We start from the raw sequence: 16,499 nt of genomic DNA, 5'->3' as shown, positions 1-16,499 counted from the left end.
CCATCAAAAAAGTTCGAGCATTTTCCTCATCTCGCGTTTTATGGGGGCAAAATGATAATAGGCCTATGTTCGCCCCCAACATTTTCATGGGGAGGAGGGCAACTGCCCTTTTGCCTCCGTAGGATCATCGTCCCTGATCATACCTGGTGTGTCCATATCCCGAGTCGTCATACCTTGCTCGGAAAAAAAAAAAAAAAACCTTACCGCGCTCACACTTCAAGATCTCTATCTATTTCTTTTTAGTGCCACTTACGTACTTCCGGGTTAAAAAAAAGTGGGGGCCCAAAGTGATGACATCTTATGTATTCCTTTGTATGGTGCACAAAAAGTGGTGGGCCCGAGCCCCCCCCCCCCCCCCCCCCGTTCCGCCGGCCATGTTGTTGTTTTGTTTTGTTTTCCGCAGGTAATTTGTAGATGGACCCGTAGTATGGTACGTTTCAACATCTTAACCATACTTTAAGTCGATTACTTGCAAGAGAGCGAAGCGACCTAGCGCTTGAGAAGATTATGTATACAAATCCTAAAAGATACTGTTACGCTCTGTTCAGCTCTCACTATTCGGGCGTGCGATCAAACGCCATGCAGTATGCCGAAATTAATACAGTTACATTTCTTTTTCATCCGATTTTTTTTTATATTTATTTCGAGGGGAATGTTTGTACAGCCCACCCCCTCCCCTCCAAGAGTGCGGGGGGGGGGGGGGTGGAAGTGGGATGCATCCCCCATCCCCCTCCCCCGGATTTAAGCCCATGCTCAGAATGTCCTGCAAGCCTGCATAACCATTTTTAAAATGTTTTTATTGAATAACAACAGTGCTGTATATAGCGTCTGGTCGAACTAAATCTGAAACACAAACTTTTTAAAATGTAAGCATATCTTACCATTTTTAGAAGCAATTTTTGATGTTCTGATTTGTTTTTCATGCGAATAAAAGATATCAATTAATGATCAAGAGAATGTTTTATATTTACATCTATAGATTTAGAACCTGGTACACAGAGGACAGAAATTAATAGGGGGCCTACAGGATAAAGTTTCGCATTATCACTACAGCCAAACAGCCTTCCAACACTGTAAAGATTACAGTTCTTTTTGATTTTGATGAAATAAGTGAGACGTTTCCAAAGGGGATTGACCACTGTGCACATGGCTAAAAGGTGGTGAATAGATTCTGATTCCTTGTTACAAAAGTCACATAATTAACAATCCCTTTTCTTGATTTTGAACAGAAATCTTTTGTTGCAATGGCTTTAAGACTTTGAAATAGAAAGATCTCAGCTGAGTTTCACAGGTACTTCTAAAATTATTTTTATGAATCACTGACCATTCTTGACCTGTTACCTCTACGTTGAGTAAATTGCTCCACTTCTCCATTTTCTTATCTGGTGTGACCACATCCTTAATAATGGCATATGCATATCTTGGCACATTTGTTGTATTTACAAGATTTCTCTTACAAATGTCATATATATATCTTCAGTATCTGGGAGATCTAACCAAGACAAGGATATAGCTTTCAATAAGAAATAATAATTGCGTCTGTCAGAAATTGGTATATCATACTCAAGTATAATACTAATTAAAAAAAAAGAAAAAACCTCATCGAACCTATTGCGAGTTATCAGATCCCTTACAAAACAAATACCTTTTTCGTACCACACTGGGTAATATATATATATATATATATATATATATATGTATATATATATGTATTTCAAACGGACATCTTCATTGAACCACAGACAGTCTGAGGAGTGAGGGTGATATAAGTTCAATTGTGGTTTCAATTTGTTTCTAAACACATACCATGCTCTCAACGTTTCACCAAGCTCACAAGTCAATTTCTTCAAAATACACTCTGGGGCACTGGATTTAGAAAGAATTAATGGGTGAATATTAAAATTTGACAAATTTGAAAGCTCTATTATTTTCCTATCTCTATCAACAGAATTGTCAAGCAGGCGTTTGGACCACACCACTTTCTGAGCTTGTGAAAAAGATCTAGTATCCACCATTCTAATACCATTTAAAGAATAATCGTTGCATAAGAAGGAGCGTTTTACTCCGTCATTACCAACATTCCATATAAATTTGAAGAAAAAAAAAGATGATCCAATTTTTAAAAGAAAGATTCTGGAATCTTTAAACACAAAGTGGAAAAAGAAAAGAAACTGAGGAAGAATCAGAGACTTAATTACTGTAATTTTCCCAATCAATGACAAACCTCTTGACCTCCAACAATTTAAACACTGTTCAATCATGAGTAATTTGGAAGTAAAATTTAAGTCAAAAAGCTGAGGAAGATTTTAATGAAAATTTAATCCCGAAAATAGTGAATGAGGGATTATTCCATTATGTGAGACCTTGATCCTGAAAAGGTCTGTCAGTATTTTTGGGGGAACCTAGGAAAATACCCTCGCTTTTGGATTTGTTAACTTTACACCCTGTGAGATTGAACCAAAGTTATCAAGAGATGGCGTACTGAGTATTACCTAGCATTGAATGATCTTTTACATACGCTCTTTTACACACTTACAGTAGGGTTTAGTCTATATTGCAGGGCGAAGGTTAGTAGCAGCAGAACTTGCGACTGAAACGTTGTAACCCTCTCGTTTTATACCACGCATCATGAGACAATAGATTAACATGAATTTCTCTCATCTGGTTCCCACGTTCATAAATATCTTCTGTTTACTATAGAAATAGAATTTATGACGAATAGAAGCGATAGCAAGGGGGGGGGGGGAGGCAATTTAGATTTATTTAACTGACGGGATGTAACGCTGTGGCGACTGTGTCCACGTATTCTGAGTCAGTGCATGGGTCGGAGGCCAGGGCAGTCGACAAGAAGCTACAACCAACGGGGACGGGAAGGCAGCCTGTTCAGCTTCCACGTGGGCTGAAAACAGTCACTCTCGCCATGTAATGGCGCACCGATTGTTTCCATGCTCCTCTTTATATAGTCTGGTTTCCAGACCCTCTGCGAACTGGACTCCGCGGTGACGACGAAGTCGCCGCCTTTGCCGAAGGCAAAGAACAATCCACCTAAACCTACCCCAGTTTTCGACGTTGAGTGCGTCAATATCCTGTATGTCAAAATAGTATGAACAGAGGGTCTAGAAGCCAGACTACTCTTTACACGTCCTTACTAATTTGTTTATTACGTCCTTATACGGCGTAAATATTCATAACTGAATGATACACGCCTTTAAACTAAAATAACAACAACGGTATCCACACTGCCGCCACTCCTACCGACAGCGTAAATACATGTACTACTCAATTCTGAGTGATACACGCCTTAACAACAACGACAGCTGCAGCACGGTCTCCGAACCAGTGACTCAGAACAATAGCAGAGCTAACCCATCTGTTTGTAACGTCACTGATTGGCTAGCTGCTATACCGCATCGACCAATAATATCACGGTCTCCGCTCCAGCGAATCGGAACAATTGAGGAGCTGCAGATCAATTATTTGCAAGTGCTATAAAATACAGACTCTCAGCATGCAGAGAAATTTTAGAGAAATTGGAATGTTTACAATTGCAGGATATAGATGTATATTTTGAATGGATACCCTCTCATAGAGGAGTGAAAGGTAATGAAATAGCTGATAATTTAGCAAAAAGGGGGTCTTTTAAAGAAAATATAGATGTTGATATTGCTCATACGAGACAAGAATTAACCAAATATAATATTCTGGTGTCGTAGTATTAAGATATCAGGCAAACAGAATGGGAAACATTTGAGAGAGGAAGAGATTTCTTCAGAATACAATCGCAGATATCTAAGGGAATACAGTTACAAGGAATGAGTAGAAAGGAAGAAGTGTTAGTGCATCAAATTCGTCTGGGAAAATGTAGGCTGAATTATTGTCTTTACGATATTAATTGTCACGAAAATGGATTATGTGATTCATGCCAAGTGTTAGAAACAATCTAGAACATTAATTATTGGAATGTAAACGATAAAAAATGAAAGAAAATTAATGTAAAAGAAAATGATGAAAATAGATGCATTGAATATTAGAAAAAGAATGAAGGTTAGTATAGACGACAATTTTAGGGCTTTGTGTGTGTATTTAAAAAAATACAAAGCGTTTATAAATGATGTAATAAAGATTGATTATTAATATTGTTAGCATTTATTAGCAATACGCACACTTTGTGTGCTCATACGTTTTGTTAAAATATACACAGTTTATGATGATAGTTCTTTTAAGTAGATGGGGAAAAAAGAATATATTCATATATATTTGTATATAGATACACTGCACATACGGCATGGAGGGAAATTGATCTCACACACTGCCACTTGACAAGTAAGCCGAAACCTAGAACAGAGTGAGCGTGACGTGATCAATCGAACTGAGCTCATAGACTCTTTCATGGACTCCGCATAGTATGGAGAAGACGTGGCGCAGATACTAGTAGTCAGATTGATTGAAAAGCGCCAATAAACACGAACAACAACAATGCAGCGCTTAGTTTGCATTTGCGAGCGAAGGCTTACTTGCACACCTCTTGTCCGAAATGTAAACCTCTCGTTTTAAACCACGCATCGTAAAGACAACTTCATATAACATGAACCCATATATACATTGTTATGAATAACATTTTCAATATATAAAATGAACCAACCTATCAGTTATTTATGAACCCAACACATATCGCTACATCCCCCATTTCATCTAACAATCCACCCATCTTCATTAACAGCACATGATTTTATATAAAGAATACGCACACTGTGGGGAAAATTGTCAATAGATAGATCCCCATTAAATACAACAATAGAATAGAATAGAAAACTTCTACTCTCCACGATGATCATGCATGCGATGGAGCGGGGTCCGCGAAAGGCGATGCGCTTGCAGGTGCCAGGTGGTACCAGGGAGGTGGTCTCTCTTCCACCTCCCTGGTGGTACTGCGCCAGTTATGTTCGCGTCGAATGGGTTCGCGCTGCCACTTTTCTGAGTCAGTCGTTCGGAGGGTACGGCAGTTGACATGAAGCTACACCAACGGGGACGGGGAGGCAGCCCGCTTAGCTTCCATGCGGGCTGAGCACAGTCCAGTTAAAAATCCAGTTGAAAGAGCAACTGGTACCAGTTGGATATACCTGTTGTCAACTGGTACCAGTAAGACCAGTTGAAATACTGGTTGTCAATTGGTACCAGTTATAAGTCCAGTTGGCCAGACATATCAACTGGTACCAGTTAGGACCAGTTGCAAATACCAGTTGTCAACTGGTACCACAGTAAGGACCACTTAGAAATGTTAGTTGTCAACTGGTACCAGTAAGGACCAGGGCAGTCGACATGAAGCTACGCCCAACGGGGACGGGGAGGCAGCCCGCTGAGCTTCCATACGGGCTGAGCACAGTAACTCTCGCCATGGCGCACCGATTGTTTCCGTGCTCCTGTTTGTACGTCCTAAATCCATAGACACCACTCATGCCGACAGCCGCAGGACGGTCTCCGAACCACTGACTCAGAACAAAAGCAGAGCGAAACCATCGGTCTGTAACGTCACTGATTGGCTAGCTGCTATACCGCATCGAGTAATAATATCACGGTCTCCGCTCCAGCGAATCGGAACAATGGAGGAGCTGCAGATCAATATATTTGCAAGTGCTATAAATACAGACTCTCATCTGCATGCAGCGCTCAGTTTGCATTTGCGAGCGAGCGCTTACACACCTCTTGTCCGAAATGTAAACCTGTCATTTTAAACCACGCATCGTACAAACAACTTCTACTCTCCACGATGATCATGCATGCGATGGAGCGGGGTCCGTGAGTGGCGATGCGCTTGCAGGTGCCAGGTGGTACCAGGGAGGTGGTCTCTCTTCCACCTCCCTGGTGGTACTGCGCCAGTTATGTTCCCGTCGAATGGGTTCGCGCTGCCACTTTTCTGAGTCAGTCGTTCGGAGGATACGGCAGTTGACATGAAGCTACGCCAACGGGGACGGGGAGGCAGTCCGCTTAGCTTCCATGCGGGCTGAGCACAGTTCAGTTAAAAATCCAGTTGAAAGAGCAACTGGTACCAGTTGGATATACCTGTTGTCAACTGGTACCAGTAAGACCAGTTGAAATACTGGTTGTCAATTGGTACCAGTTATAAGTCCAGTTGGCCAGACATATCAACTGGTACCAGTAAGGACCAGGGCAGTCGACATGAAGCTACGCCCAACGGGGACGGGGAGGCAGCCCGCTGAGCTTCCATATGGGCTGAGCACAGTAACTCTCGCCATGGCGCACCGATTGTTTCCGTGCTCCTGTTTGTACGTCCTAAATCCATAGACACCACTCATGCCGACAGCCGCAGGACGGTCTCCGAACCACTGACTCAGAACAAAAGCAGAGCGAAACCATCGGTCTGTAACGTCACTGATTGGCTAGCTGCTATACCGCATCCCCGTCCCCGGGGACGGGGAGGCAGCCCGCTGAGCTTCCATATGGGCTGAGCACAGTAACTCTCGCCATGGCGCACCGATTGTTTCCGTGCTCCTGTTTGTACGTCCTAAATCCATAGACACCACTCATGCCGACAGCCGCAGGACGGTCTCCGAACCACTGACTCAGAACAAAAGCAGAGCGAAACCATCGGTCTGTAACGTCACTGATTGGCTAGCTGCTATACCGCATCGAGTAATAATATCACGGTCTCCGCTCCAACGAATCGGAACAATGGAGGAGCTGCAGATCAATATATTTGCAAGTGCTATAAATACAGACTCTCATCTGCATGCAGCGCTCAGTTTGCATTTGCGAGCGAGCGCTTACACACCTCTTGTCCGAAATGTAAACCTCTCGTTTTAAACCACGCATCGTACAAACAACTTCTAATCTCCACGATGATCATGCATGCGATGGAGCGGGGTCCGCGAGAGGCGATGCGCTTGCAGGTGCCAGGTGGTACCAGGGAGGTGGTCTCTCTTCCACCTCCCTGGTGTTACTGCGCCAGTTATGTTCCCGTCGAATGGGTTCGCGCTGCCACTTTTCTGAGTCAGTCGTTCGGAGGGTACGGCAGTTGACATGAAGCTACACCAACGGGGACGGGGAGGCAGCCCGCTTAGCTTCCATGCGGGCTGAGCACAGTCCAGTTAAAAATCCAGTTGAAAGAGCAACTGGTACCAGTTGGATATACCTGTTGTCAACTGGTACCAGTAAGACCAGTTGAAATACTGGTTGTCAATTGGTACCAGTTATAAGTCCAGTTGGCCAGACATATCAACTGGTACCAGTTAGGACCAGTTGTAAATACCAGTTGTCAACTGGTACCACAGTAAGGACCACTTAGTAATGTTAGTTGTCAACGGGTACCAGTAAGGACCAGGGCAGTCGACATGAAGCTACACCCAACGGGGACGGGGAGGCAGCCCGCTGAACACAGTGACTCTCGCCATGGCCTCCCTGCTCAGAACAATAGCAGAGCGAACCCATCCGTCACTAACGTCACTTATTGGCCAGCTGCTATACCGCATCGACCAATAATAGTAAGGCCTCCGTTCCAGCGAAGCAGAACAATGGCGTAACTGCATTTGAACAGTCATATGAAACATGCCAAGTTCAATATAACACAGACTCACGGGGAGGCAGCCCGCTAGATTCCATACGGGCCGAACACAGTGACTTTCGCCATGGCGCAGCGATTGGCTCCTTGTGCGTCCGCATTCTGCCCTCCCGTAACCCCTACTGACAGCCGCACGGCATCAAAACCTGAAACCATATACATGTAGCAGAGCGAACCCATCCGTCGCTCCGCTCCAGAGAAGCCAAGCGAGGGCGTATCCGAGTATACAATGATCTTTTGCAAGCGCTTTAGTGTACCACGTTGATTAACATCTTCTGTACTATAGTAACGAAAGTCATAACGAAAAATTGAAACGATAGGAAGAGGAGCCGGTAGATCAGATTAACAGGCGGGATGTAAGACTGGCAATCTGTGGCACAAATGAAAAACGCGTTTCGCTGCTGGACCCCGATCAGAAAGCCTGTATTGCGAGAGGGTTCGTAACTCCCCATTACCTTTTTTTTTTTGGGGGGGGGGGAGGGAGGGGCGGGCGAGTCCATTCATCAATGTAAACTACTACATCTTGTCCTCCGTTCTGGTGCTGGTGATTCTGGGAATATGTTGCTTTACGGTACGTAGGCAGTAGCTACAGAGGTAGATCTTTTCAAGGATAGTATTTCCACGGCAGGCAATAGCGACCTAGACAGAACTTCTCAAGGACAAATTTACTTTGCCCTGTAAGCAATATGAACTTTTCGATTGTGTGGACGAGGACGCCCTTCTCGTATCAGAGCGGGTCCAAATGGCTGTAGTCCACTCGCTGCGTCCGCGGTGTTATCACCCATTTCGATTTTCAGTGCACGTCGTTCAAGACGATATTTACAGTAGAATTACCACAGTATCTCACCTCCTCATCCTGAGACAATGGAATGAAAAAAAAAGTCCAAAATACAGTCAAACCCATAGACCTATAGACAGGTGGCCGCTAAGGCAGGTTTGACTGTATATCGAAGAAATTACCCCCCCCCCCACACACACACATACACACAACACACACACCTCCATATAAAAGCCTCAAGAATAGCAATGGCAGATCATTTCTTGATCAGACATCAAGGGCTTCACTTCGATTTATATTGTCATTGATATGATGGCTGCTGCTCAACCTCTGGGCCGAAATTTGCCTAACCAGGCAGAGTTTGAGAGAATCACTCTCACCGAGATTGGCCATCGATTCAAGTTTGACGTCGACGCCATGGTTCGCTGGTGTCGGGACCATGGACTACTTGCCACAAGAATGGACTGTCCCGCCTGTGGCCAACCATGTTGTGAGGAAAGACCCTACAACAGGATTGATGGTGTCACGTGGCGTTGCCAAACCCAAGGCTGTCGGAAGACGGTGAACATTAGAAAGGGCAGCTTCTTTGAGAGGAGCCAACTTAAACTCTGGCAGGTAGTTGCCCTTTCGTACATATGGTCAACAAACTGCGGTCGTGCCCGAGGGATGTCTCAGGACACAGTGATGAAGGAAGTCGGCGTCTGCTCGAACAAAACGACGGTTGACTGGATGCAGTTTTTTCGAGATGTCTGCGTCCAGTATTTCCAGAACCACCCGCAACAGATCGGAGGACCGGGTGTAGTAGTAGAGATTGATGAGTCTCTGTTTGCGAAAAGGAAATACAACGTTGGACGCTTAGTACCAGAAAAGTGGGTCCTCGGGGGTTACGAACCCGCCCGCAAGATAGGTTTTCTGGTCGAGGTCCAGCAGCGAGACGCGGCTACCCTGCTTCCCATCATCCAGCAATGGGTAGCACCCGGCAGCATTGTGTGGACCGATATGTGGAGTGCATATAACAACTTACCAAACTTGCCCCAACAATATCAACACGGTGTTGTAAACCATACGTTCAACTTCGTCGACCCGAACACCGGTGTGACCACCAACAGAGTCGAGTCAATGTGGCAGAGAGCGAAGGCAAAGTTCAAAGCAATGCAAGGTCCGAGCAACAGAGCAATGATAGGCGACTATCTAACGGAGTTCATGTGGGCGCAGCGCTTTTCGGCAAGTCCATTCTTTCATTTGTGGACACAGATTGCCACAGACCTGTATCCCGTCAATTAATTCTAATCGAACGTGCTCGTCTCTCTATCGTTTCACTAGAACGTAAGACATGATTGTAGATAAACTTTGCATTGTATGCAGTAGCGGTGGGGGCATAACTTATCAAGACAATCTTTGCACGGTAGGCAATAGCAGTGGAAGCAAGTCTTCTCAATAACAAACTTTGCACATCTTACTAGAAAGGTCGGTATGGTGACACAAAACATTGCCCAGCTGGACTCGGGATGTCAGACCAGGATCATTTCGATGTGGAGGCAGGCGCGCTACCGACTGAACCAAATCACAGTCCGGTAGGAAATAGCGGCGGAGGCAGAACATCTCAAGGACAAATAAGAACATCTCGAGGACAGATATTGTGCGCGGTGGACAATAGCAGCGAAGGCACAACTCAATCGTCACCCGGGCACACTTGGAACGATGGGCAGTTTCGGCGGAGGCTGAACTTCACGGGGACAAACATTGCATGCTGGCCAGCTAGTGTATCAAACGTGGTGTGTACGCCGAGTTGATTTGGCAAGAGTAGTATCGGGAGGTTTCTGTTACCTCCTCTCTCCTGGTCTCCCACGCTCTCTCTCTTCTCTCTCTCTCTCTGTCTTAAATTGTGAGCCAAATCACTGCCCGTTATGAAATAGCGGCGGAGGCAGAACATCTCAAGGACAAATATCGTGCGCGGTCGACAATGAAATAGCAGTGAAGGCACAACTCGTCACCCGGACAAACTGGGGACGGTTGGCAGTTTCGGCGGAGGCTAAACTTCACTAGGACAAACATTGCATGCTGGCCAGTGTATCAACGTGGTGTGTACGTCGAGTTGATTTGGCAAGAGTAGTATCGGTAGGTTTCTGTTACCTCCTCTCTCCTGGTCCCCCACGCTCTCTCTTCTCTCTCTCTCTCTCTCTCTCTTTCTACGCCCGGTAGGAAATAGCGGCGGAGGCAGAACATCTCAAGGACAAATAAGAACATACGTGGTGTGTTTCTCTCTCTCTCTCTCTCTCTCTCTTGATTGTTCTTTTGTGTAATAACACTCAGTTATCATATAGGGCCTACCTATTGTTCTATGTGTGACTGCTACTCTGGAATTTCCCATGACGCTGCCGCTGTATGTACAAGCAGGATGGTGTCAGAAAAGAGGAAGAAACAAGAATCTCTCCATTATACCCATGCTTCGTGCCGCAGAGAAGTTACATGCTTTTTCACAGCGCTGTTGATGAATTGCTATGACAAAAGACAGAAGTTCTGTTTTAAGTATGCATCACTCGTCTATCACTATAAAAGGGGCGGTATGATTAGACACAGCTTTGCTCAGCTAGACTCGGATATCGCTTCAGGATCATTTCGACTGTGAGGCGGACGCGCTATCGACTGATCCAAATCACGGCCCTGTGGGAAATAGCGGCGGAGGCAAACATATCATTTCACGGACAAACTTTGCACGGTAGGCAATGTATGTATACATGTATTGTCCCACCTCCCTGGTCTGTCTATTTTTTCTCTCTCCTTCCTTTTCTTTTTAATTCTTTCACGAGCATATGTTGGACTGTTTAGCGCAGTATACCTCTACGTGTCGGACCTCCTTGGTTTATTCTTTACTGATGTTATGTTGGTATATTCATATCTGTTGCAAAACAGTCAAGCTTTGTACGTTTATTCTTATTGTTTAACCGCTTGTATGGAAAGTAATATGTAACGCATGTAATTGTATTACAGATGTATATACGTAAGGAATATTGTGGAAATTAACCAGTATATCGCCATACTGTGTAATGCCACTTTTATCCATTTTTATTTTACTTTATTTAATTTTATTGGTGGTGGTGGTGGCTGCGCGTGCGCCCGTTACCGTGATTTCCATTTATTTATCCTATCCCAAATTTTAATTGTGTACTCGTGTATAGTATCTATTCTGGTTTCTAACCCTTGCTGGACAAATTGAAGAGATTTTTTGTCGTGTAGTTTTAGTGTATAAACAGATTAATTATCACTGTAGTTTACAAACAGTACACATAAGTTATAGCCATTTGTATTCCCTATATAGACTTGAATTGCTTCTGTATGACTCATTCTCACTGACACGAAGTTGTTACCATTGAATTTGCATTCTTTTGTATTTGTTACTTTTTGTAATAGTAGGGTCTACCTATTAGCTATCACAGACCTGTTGTATGCTTGATAGCTACGGTGGAATTTCCCATGGCCCTGCCTCTTTCCAGCAAGGTGTTAAAGCCAAACATACAGTAGCTCCAGTATATTATGCCACAGCTGAACTGTCAATTTTTGCTCTGCAATGTACACGTATGCATTGGAAATTTGTGAAAAAAAAACGCTGACCGTGTGACACGATTTCAGTAGGGCAACGACAAAAATAGGAATTATTAACCGAAAAGGCTCGCGAGAGGTCCGAAATCTCAGAGCTTACCCATTCGTGCTTCGTAATTCTTCACTGTCCATCATCGGTGATTGGCAAATAGGGCTAGAGCGATATTCATCGATCTTCCACAAACACAAAGTGAATCGCGTGCATCTTTTGGAAAAATGCGATTGCAAGGGTACGATCGATCATGACGTTACTTTCTATCAATTCCCACGATATGCTGAACGTGCGGTTAACGGGAAGGGCTCTTCTGGAATAAAAAATCGTGTACTGCAATCGAAATTACTCTACACTTTTGATCTCAAAACACTCCAAAACAACCTAGCATCCTGGCAACTCGCGTCAGCAAGGTAGGCCTAAGTCTCTTGGTAAACCCTTTCGTTTTGTTTGAAGTAATTTTTGAGCGATAAAAATGTTGGGATTTTTAGCCCATCCGAAAACTATGTTTTGGGTATTTAATAGAGGGAGAAGAAACAAGAATCTCTCCTTTGTTGCCGTGCTTCGTGTCGCGCTACATGCGGTCGATGCGGTGGTAGCCAGATGGGTTCCCTCGATCTGTCTGAGTAACGTGTTAGGAGACCAGGACCGTCGACAAGAGGCAGGTAAGTCTCTTGGTAGACCCTTTCGATATATTGGAAGTAGATTCTAAGTGATAGAAGATTGATTTTGAGTCCTTCTGGGAACATTTTTTTTTTTTTGACGGGGACGGGGAGACAGCCTGCTCAGCCTCCATACGGGCTGAATTCAGAGGCTCTGGCCATAATGGCACACTTTCAACGTCCTGCATGCTGCCATGCTGCCACTGCCAGGCAGCTTTCGTAAGCACGACGCGGCCGCTAGTTGAGCGTGCTGTGTGCAAAGATTTGCTTCTAAGCGTGCTCAAATCCGAAAAAAACTTCCCTTCCTATGTTGGACACGGTTTAGCAGCCAGCCAATCAGTATTCACGTTGCTACGGCTCCGTCCACACAGAGAAGCGAAACTGCTTAGAAGTGGGGACGGGAGTCCGAGTGCGGGGACCGTCACAGCTGATTGCTTCCGCGCCCTCTCGATCTTCCCGTCGTGTATATAGCGAAAGAACCGACAGCCGCACGGCCTCCGAACCAATGACTTATAACATTAGCGGAACCTTTCGGTCGATGACGTCAGTCGATGACGAAGCAAAACATGGCGTACCACCACGTACTATAATCCTTCGCAAACGCTTTAATACACACTTGCAGCAGCGCTCAGTCTGTATTTAGAGAAATGAGCCAGAAATTGTTTTGCGTGCGTTTTAAACCATTTTGAAATTTTGATGGCGTCATTTGAACCAATATGAGGGATCGTAAGGTTTTTTTGTCTTGTTTTGCTTTGTTTTGTTTTGTTTTGTTTTGTTTTTAGAGAATTGGTCCTTAATTGATATTACATGTGTTGAGAATATGAAGAGCTTGCTTCCAGAAGGCGCTAAATCCATTGAAAAATAATGAATTTAACGCCTTTTGGAAGCAATTAAGCTCTTCATATATTCACCAAATTTCTATACGGGCCGTCAGAGTTGAAATTCAGTGCGATATGCAATGCAAGTGTGTGAAAAAAAAAAATCACATTTAAATCCGTTATTATTATAGCTTGATAAAATCGAAAATGGCCCACATATTTTTGGTACATAGTCCTAATTTGAAAGCCTGGGAGTTTTTAGATGTCATCTGATGAGTAGTTGAGGCTGGAAACAGTGTAGCCTAAAGCTATCAAATCAAATAAATTCTTGTATGGAATGGAAAATATGAAATTCATATTTGATTTGAAATATGTATTCGAACATACCATATCTCACTTATCCTTGACCAATTTTCATTCGGATTTCAGTATTTTGTAACTTAATTGGTAAATTGCTTTTTCTTTTGAGTTATATCACAGCTTTTCAATTTGATGACGTCAACACTGTAAAAAAAGTTGATTAAATTTAAGCTTGTAAAGTCTGACCGTTTAGTTAATATCTGTATGGCAGTCCAGTTTTTCGAACTACCAACTGACGTGGTTCCTTCAGCAATAGCTAACTTATCCTCGAACCGATTTTTTGTCAGTTTTTAGTAAGATGTAGCTAACACTTTAAACTTTTGTAATCTGCCTTTCATTTTTTGATTGAATGTGTCAATTATGTCTTCAAATGTGGTTGAAATTGCAACTTGTGCTCCGATCTAGGGAGATTTTGTGTAACACATATTGTGCGTTGGCAGAACCTGTACCTTTTCGCCCGCAGGATACCGGGTTCGAATATTGGTCCATGCAGGTGATTTTTTTTCTCTCTCTCTCGATTCTGTTCTCTCGTGAACATCTAAGAATTACACGGCCAAAAATTGCCCTAAATCATGAATAAAAATAATGGATCACCTAATTTGTCAGTCTTGATAAATTTCTAAATCTAGTTTTGATGGTAGTATTATGTCATTGTTATGATGATCTGCTATTCACCCTGCGAGATATTAATTTTGATCTTGAATTTAGTATCAGATTCAGAAGGGAAATGAGTTGTATAATTATGTGTATCTTATTATGTTATATTGATGATCATGCGTGACAAACATTCCTGTATGTGGTTTCGCTTCAAGTTAAACAATGCAAATGGATTTCTGTAACTATGACGTCTTAAAAATTTATGGTCGTTTAGCTGCATTTCTGCAATGCTTTGTCGACGTTTATCCCGAATTTCAGTACGTTACAGCCGAAAATACACTCTGTCTTAAAGGGGAAATCCAGTCCAAATATAAGTTAGTCTGATAAGAAAGAGTAAAATATCACGAGTTCTATAACTGTCAAATTTTGATTGAAATCGGGTAAAAAATAAGGAAGTTATGACATTTTGAAGTTTCGATAATTTTTCAGGAAACGGCTCAAATTGAAAGGTCAATATGAATATGCAAATGGCAAAGTGAGCATGTTGTACCCTCACATCTTGCCATATAGTTTGTACATAAAAATTAGGAATTTCCAGTTTTTCATTCAAACGCAATAATGCCCGAGGCTCAAATCCTGGTATAGCTAACTGATCACTATTCTGAAGTTATTCAACCAGGAATAACATTATGCTATAAACTTCAGCGACAGAAACATTGAACTTTCATCATTTTTTGTACACGATCAATGGAAAATTGTAAGAGTATAATGACATGGTCAGCTCTCACATTTGCATATTCATATCTGATTTCAGTCAAATTTTTACCGATGAATTTGTAACATTTTACTCTTTAATCAGACTAACACTTATTTTTGGACTGGATTTCCCCTTTAAGTGTGCCATTCATGAAAATCATAATTTTGATGGCAGATGAAAATTGCATATCTCCTACACAGTTGTACAAAGGGCTATAGCGGGAGGCTAGCATTGACGAGTCCCATGAGTGACTGATTGAAAATTTTAGGGTCGTCCCACAAGACCGACACCCACGAGTCATACAGCCCACGAGTTCGACATTGAAAAGAGGTCAATGAGTCATACAGCTCACGAGTCATGTACAGCCCATGAGTTCGACACTAGGTAAAAACACCCCACGAGTTCGACAGACAACACGGGGCTTAATGTATCGGTCTCGTGGCCCTTGTTAGCTTAGTGTCGAACTCATGGGCTGTATAAAGTGAGCTGCATAATCATGGGATGTATGACTCGTGAGCTCCATGACTCGTGGGCTGTATGACTCGATGGCATATCGGTCCCGTGACATGCACCCGAAAATTTCTGCATATCACCTAATTCGTCTTATAGTTGTGAATTCAAGTATAGTTACTAATGCTGCAGTCATTGTTGCCATGAGGATTATTACTGATATTGAAGTTAAAGGTGTATATTCATCCGTTAGAGATGGAGTAGAGTCTTAAGGACGATACCGACACGGTAGTCCTTCACTTGATTTCAAATTGTCACCACTTTTTTAAGATACTTTTTACGCATTTTTGTCGAATATCAAACTTTTTATCGAGAAGTAATGAAAGTACATGTCTTATATTTTTAACCAAAGCTTGTGTTCCTAGTGTAGATAATAGAGATACATATTGTCTTCTACCCGACATGATCCGTAATTTTTTTTTTTACAGAACCATCTGTATTTCTTCCAGCTAGCATGTCGTTGTTAAAAGTTTAGAGTATGTTCTTTCATTGAAGATTGAATTGTCAATAGCATAATAAAAAAGCGCACAAAATTACTACGTGTTATTTCATTCTTCTTGTTCTTTTTGTTTGTTTGTTTGTTTGTTTGTTTGTTGTTGTTGTTTTTGGGGGTGGTTTTTTTTTTTCTTTTTTGCTGTCATAGCAGATATATGAAATATTTGATGTACATGTAATACACTACAATGTATATATGCTGATGAATCATGAATGTACCTGTTTCCGAGGAATGTTCAGAAGACATATAGATCACGGTGAGCGCACACCAGGGATATTGCCGCTTGATTTTTCTGTTCCAGCTTTGTCTACGGCCTGTTTGGTCTCATCCCACATGGTCTAATACATCTAGCT

At 42.8% G+C, this 16,499-nt stretch overlaps 1 protein-coding gene across 1 annotated transcript; it reads left to right on the top strand.

Annotated features, from left to right (window-relative positions):
- The first annotated feature begins 8,666 nt into the window (after positions 1 to 8,666).
- LOC140239773 (uncharacterized) lies at positions 8,667 to 9,638 on the top strand. The gene has a single exon (XM_072319629.1). The coding sequence runs from the start codon at positions 8,667 to 8,669 to the stop codon at positions 9,636 to 9,638; it is 972 nt and encodes a 323-aa protein (XP_072175730.1).
- The last annotated feature ends 6,861 nt before the right edge of the window (positions 9,639 to 16,499 follow it).

This window comes from Diadema setosum, chromosome 1 (assembly GCF_964275005.1).
Source record: "Diadema setosum chromosome 1, eeDiaSeto1, whole genome shotgun sequence".
Taxonomy (NCBI): domain Eukaryota; kingdom Metazoa; phylum Echinodermata; class Echinoidea; order Diadematoida; family Diadematidae; genus Diadema; species Diadema setosum.
Note: the sequence above shows the minus strand (reverse complement) of the source record. Positions and strands in the feature narration are given on the sequence as shown.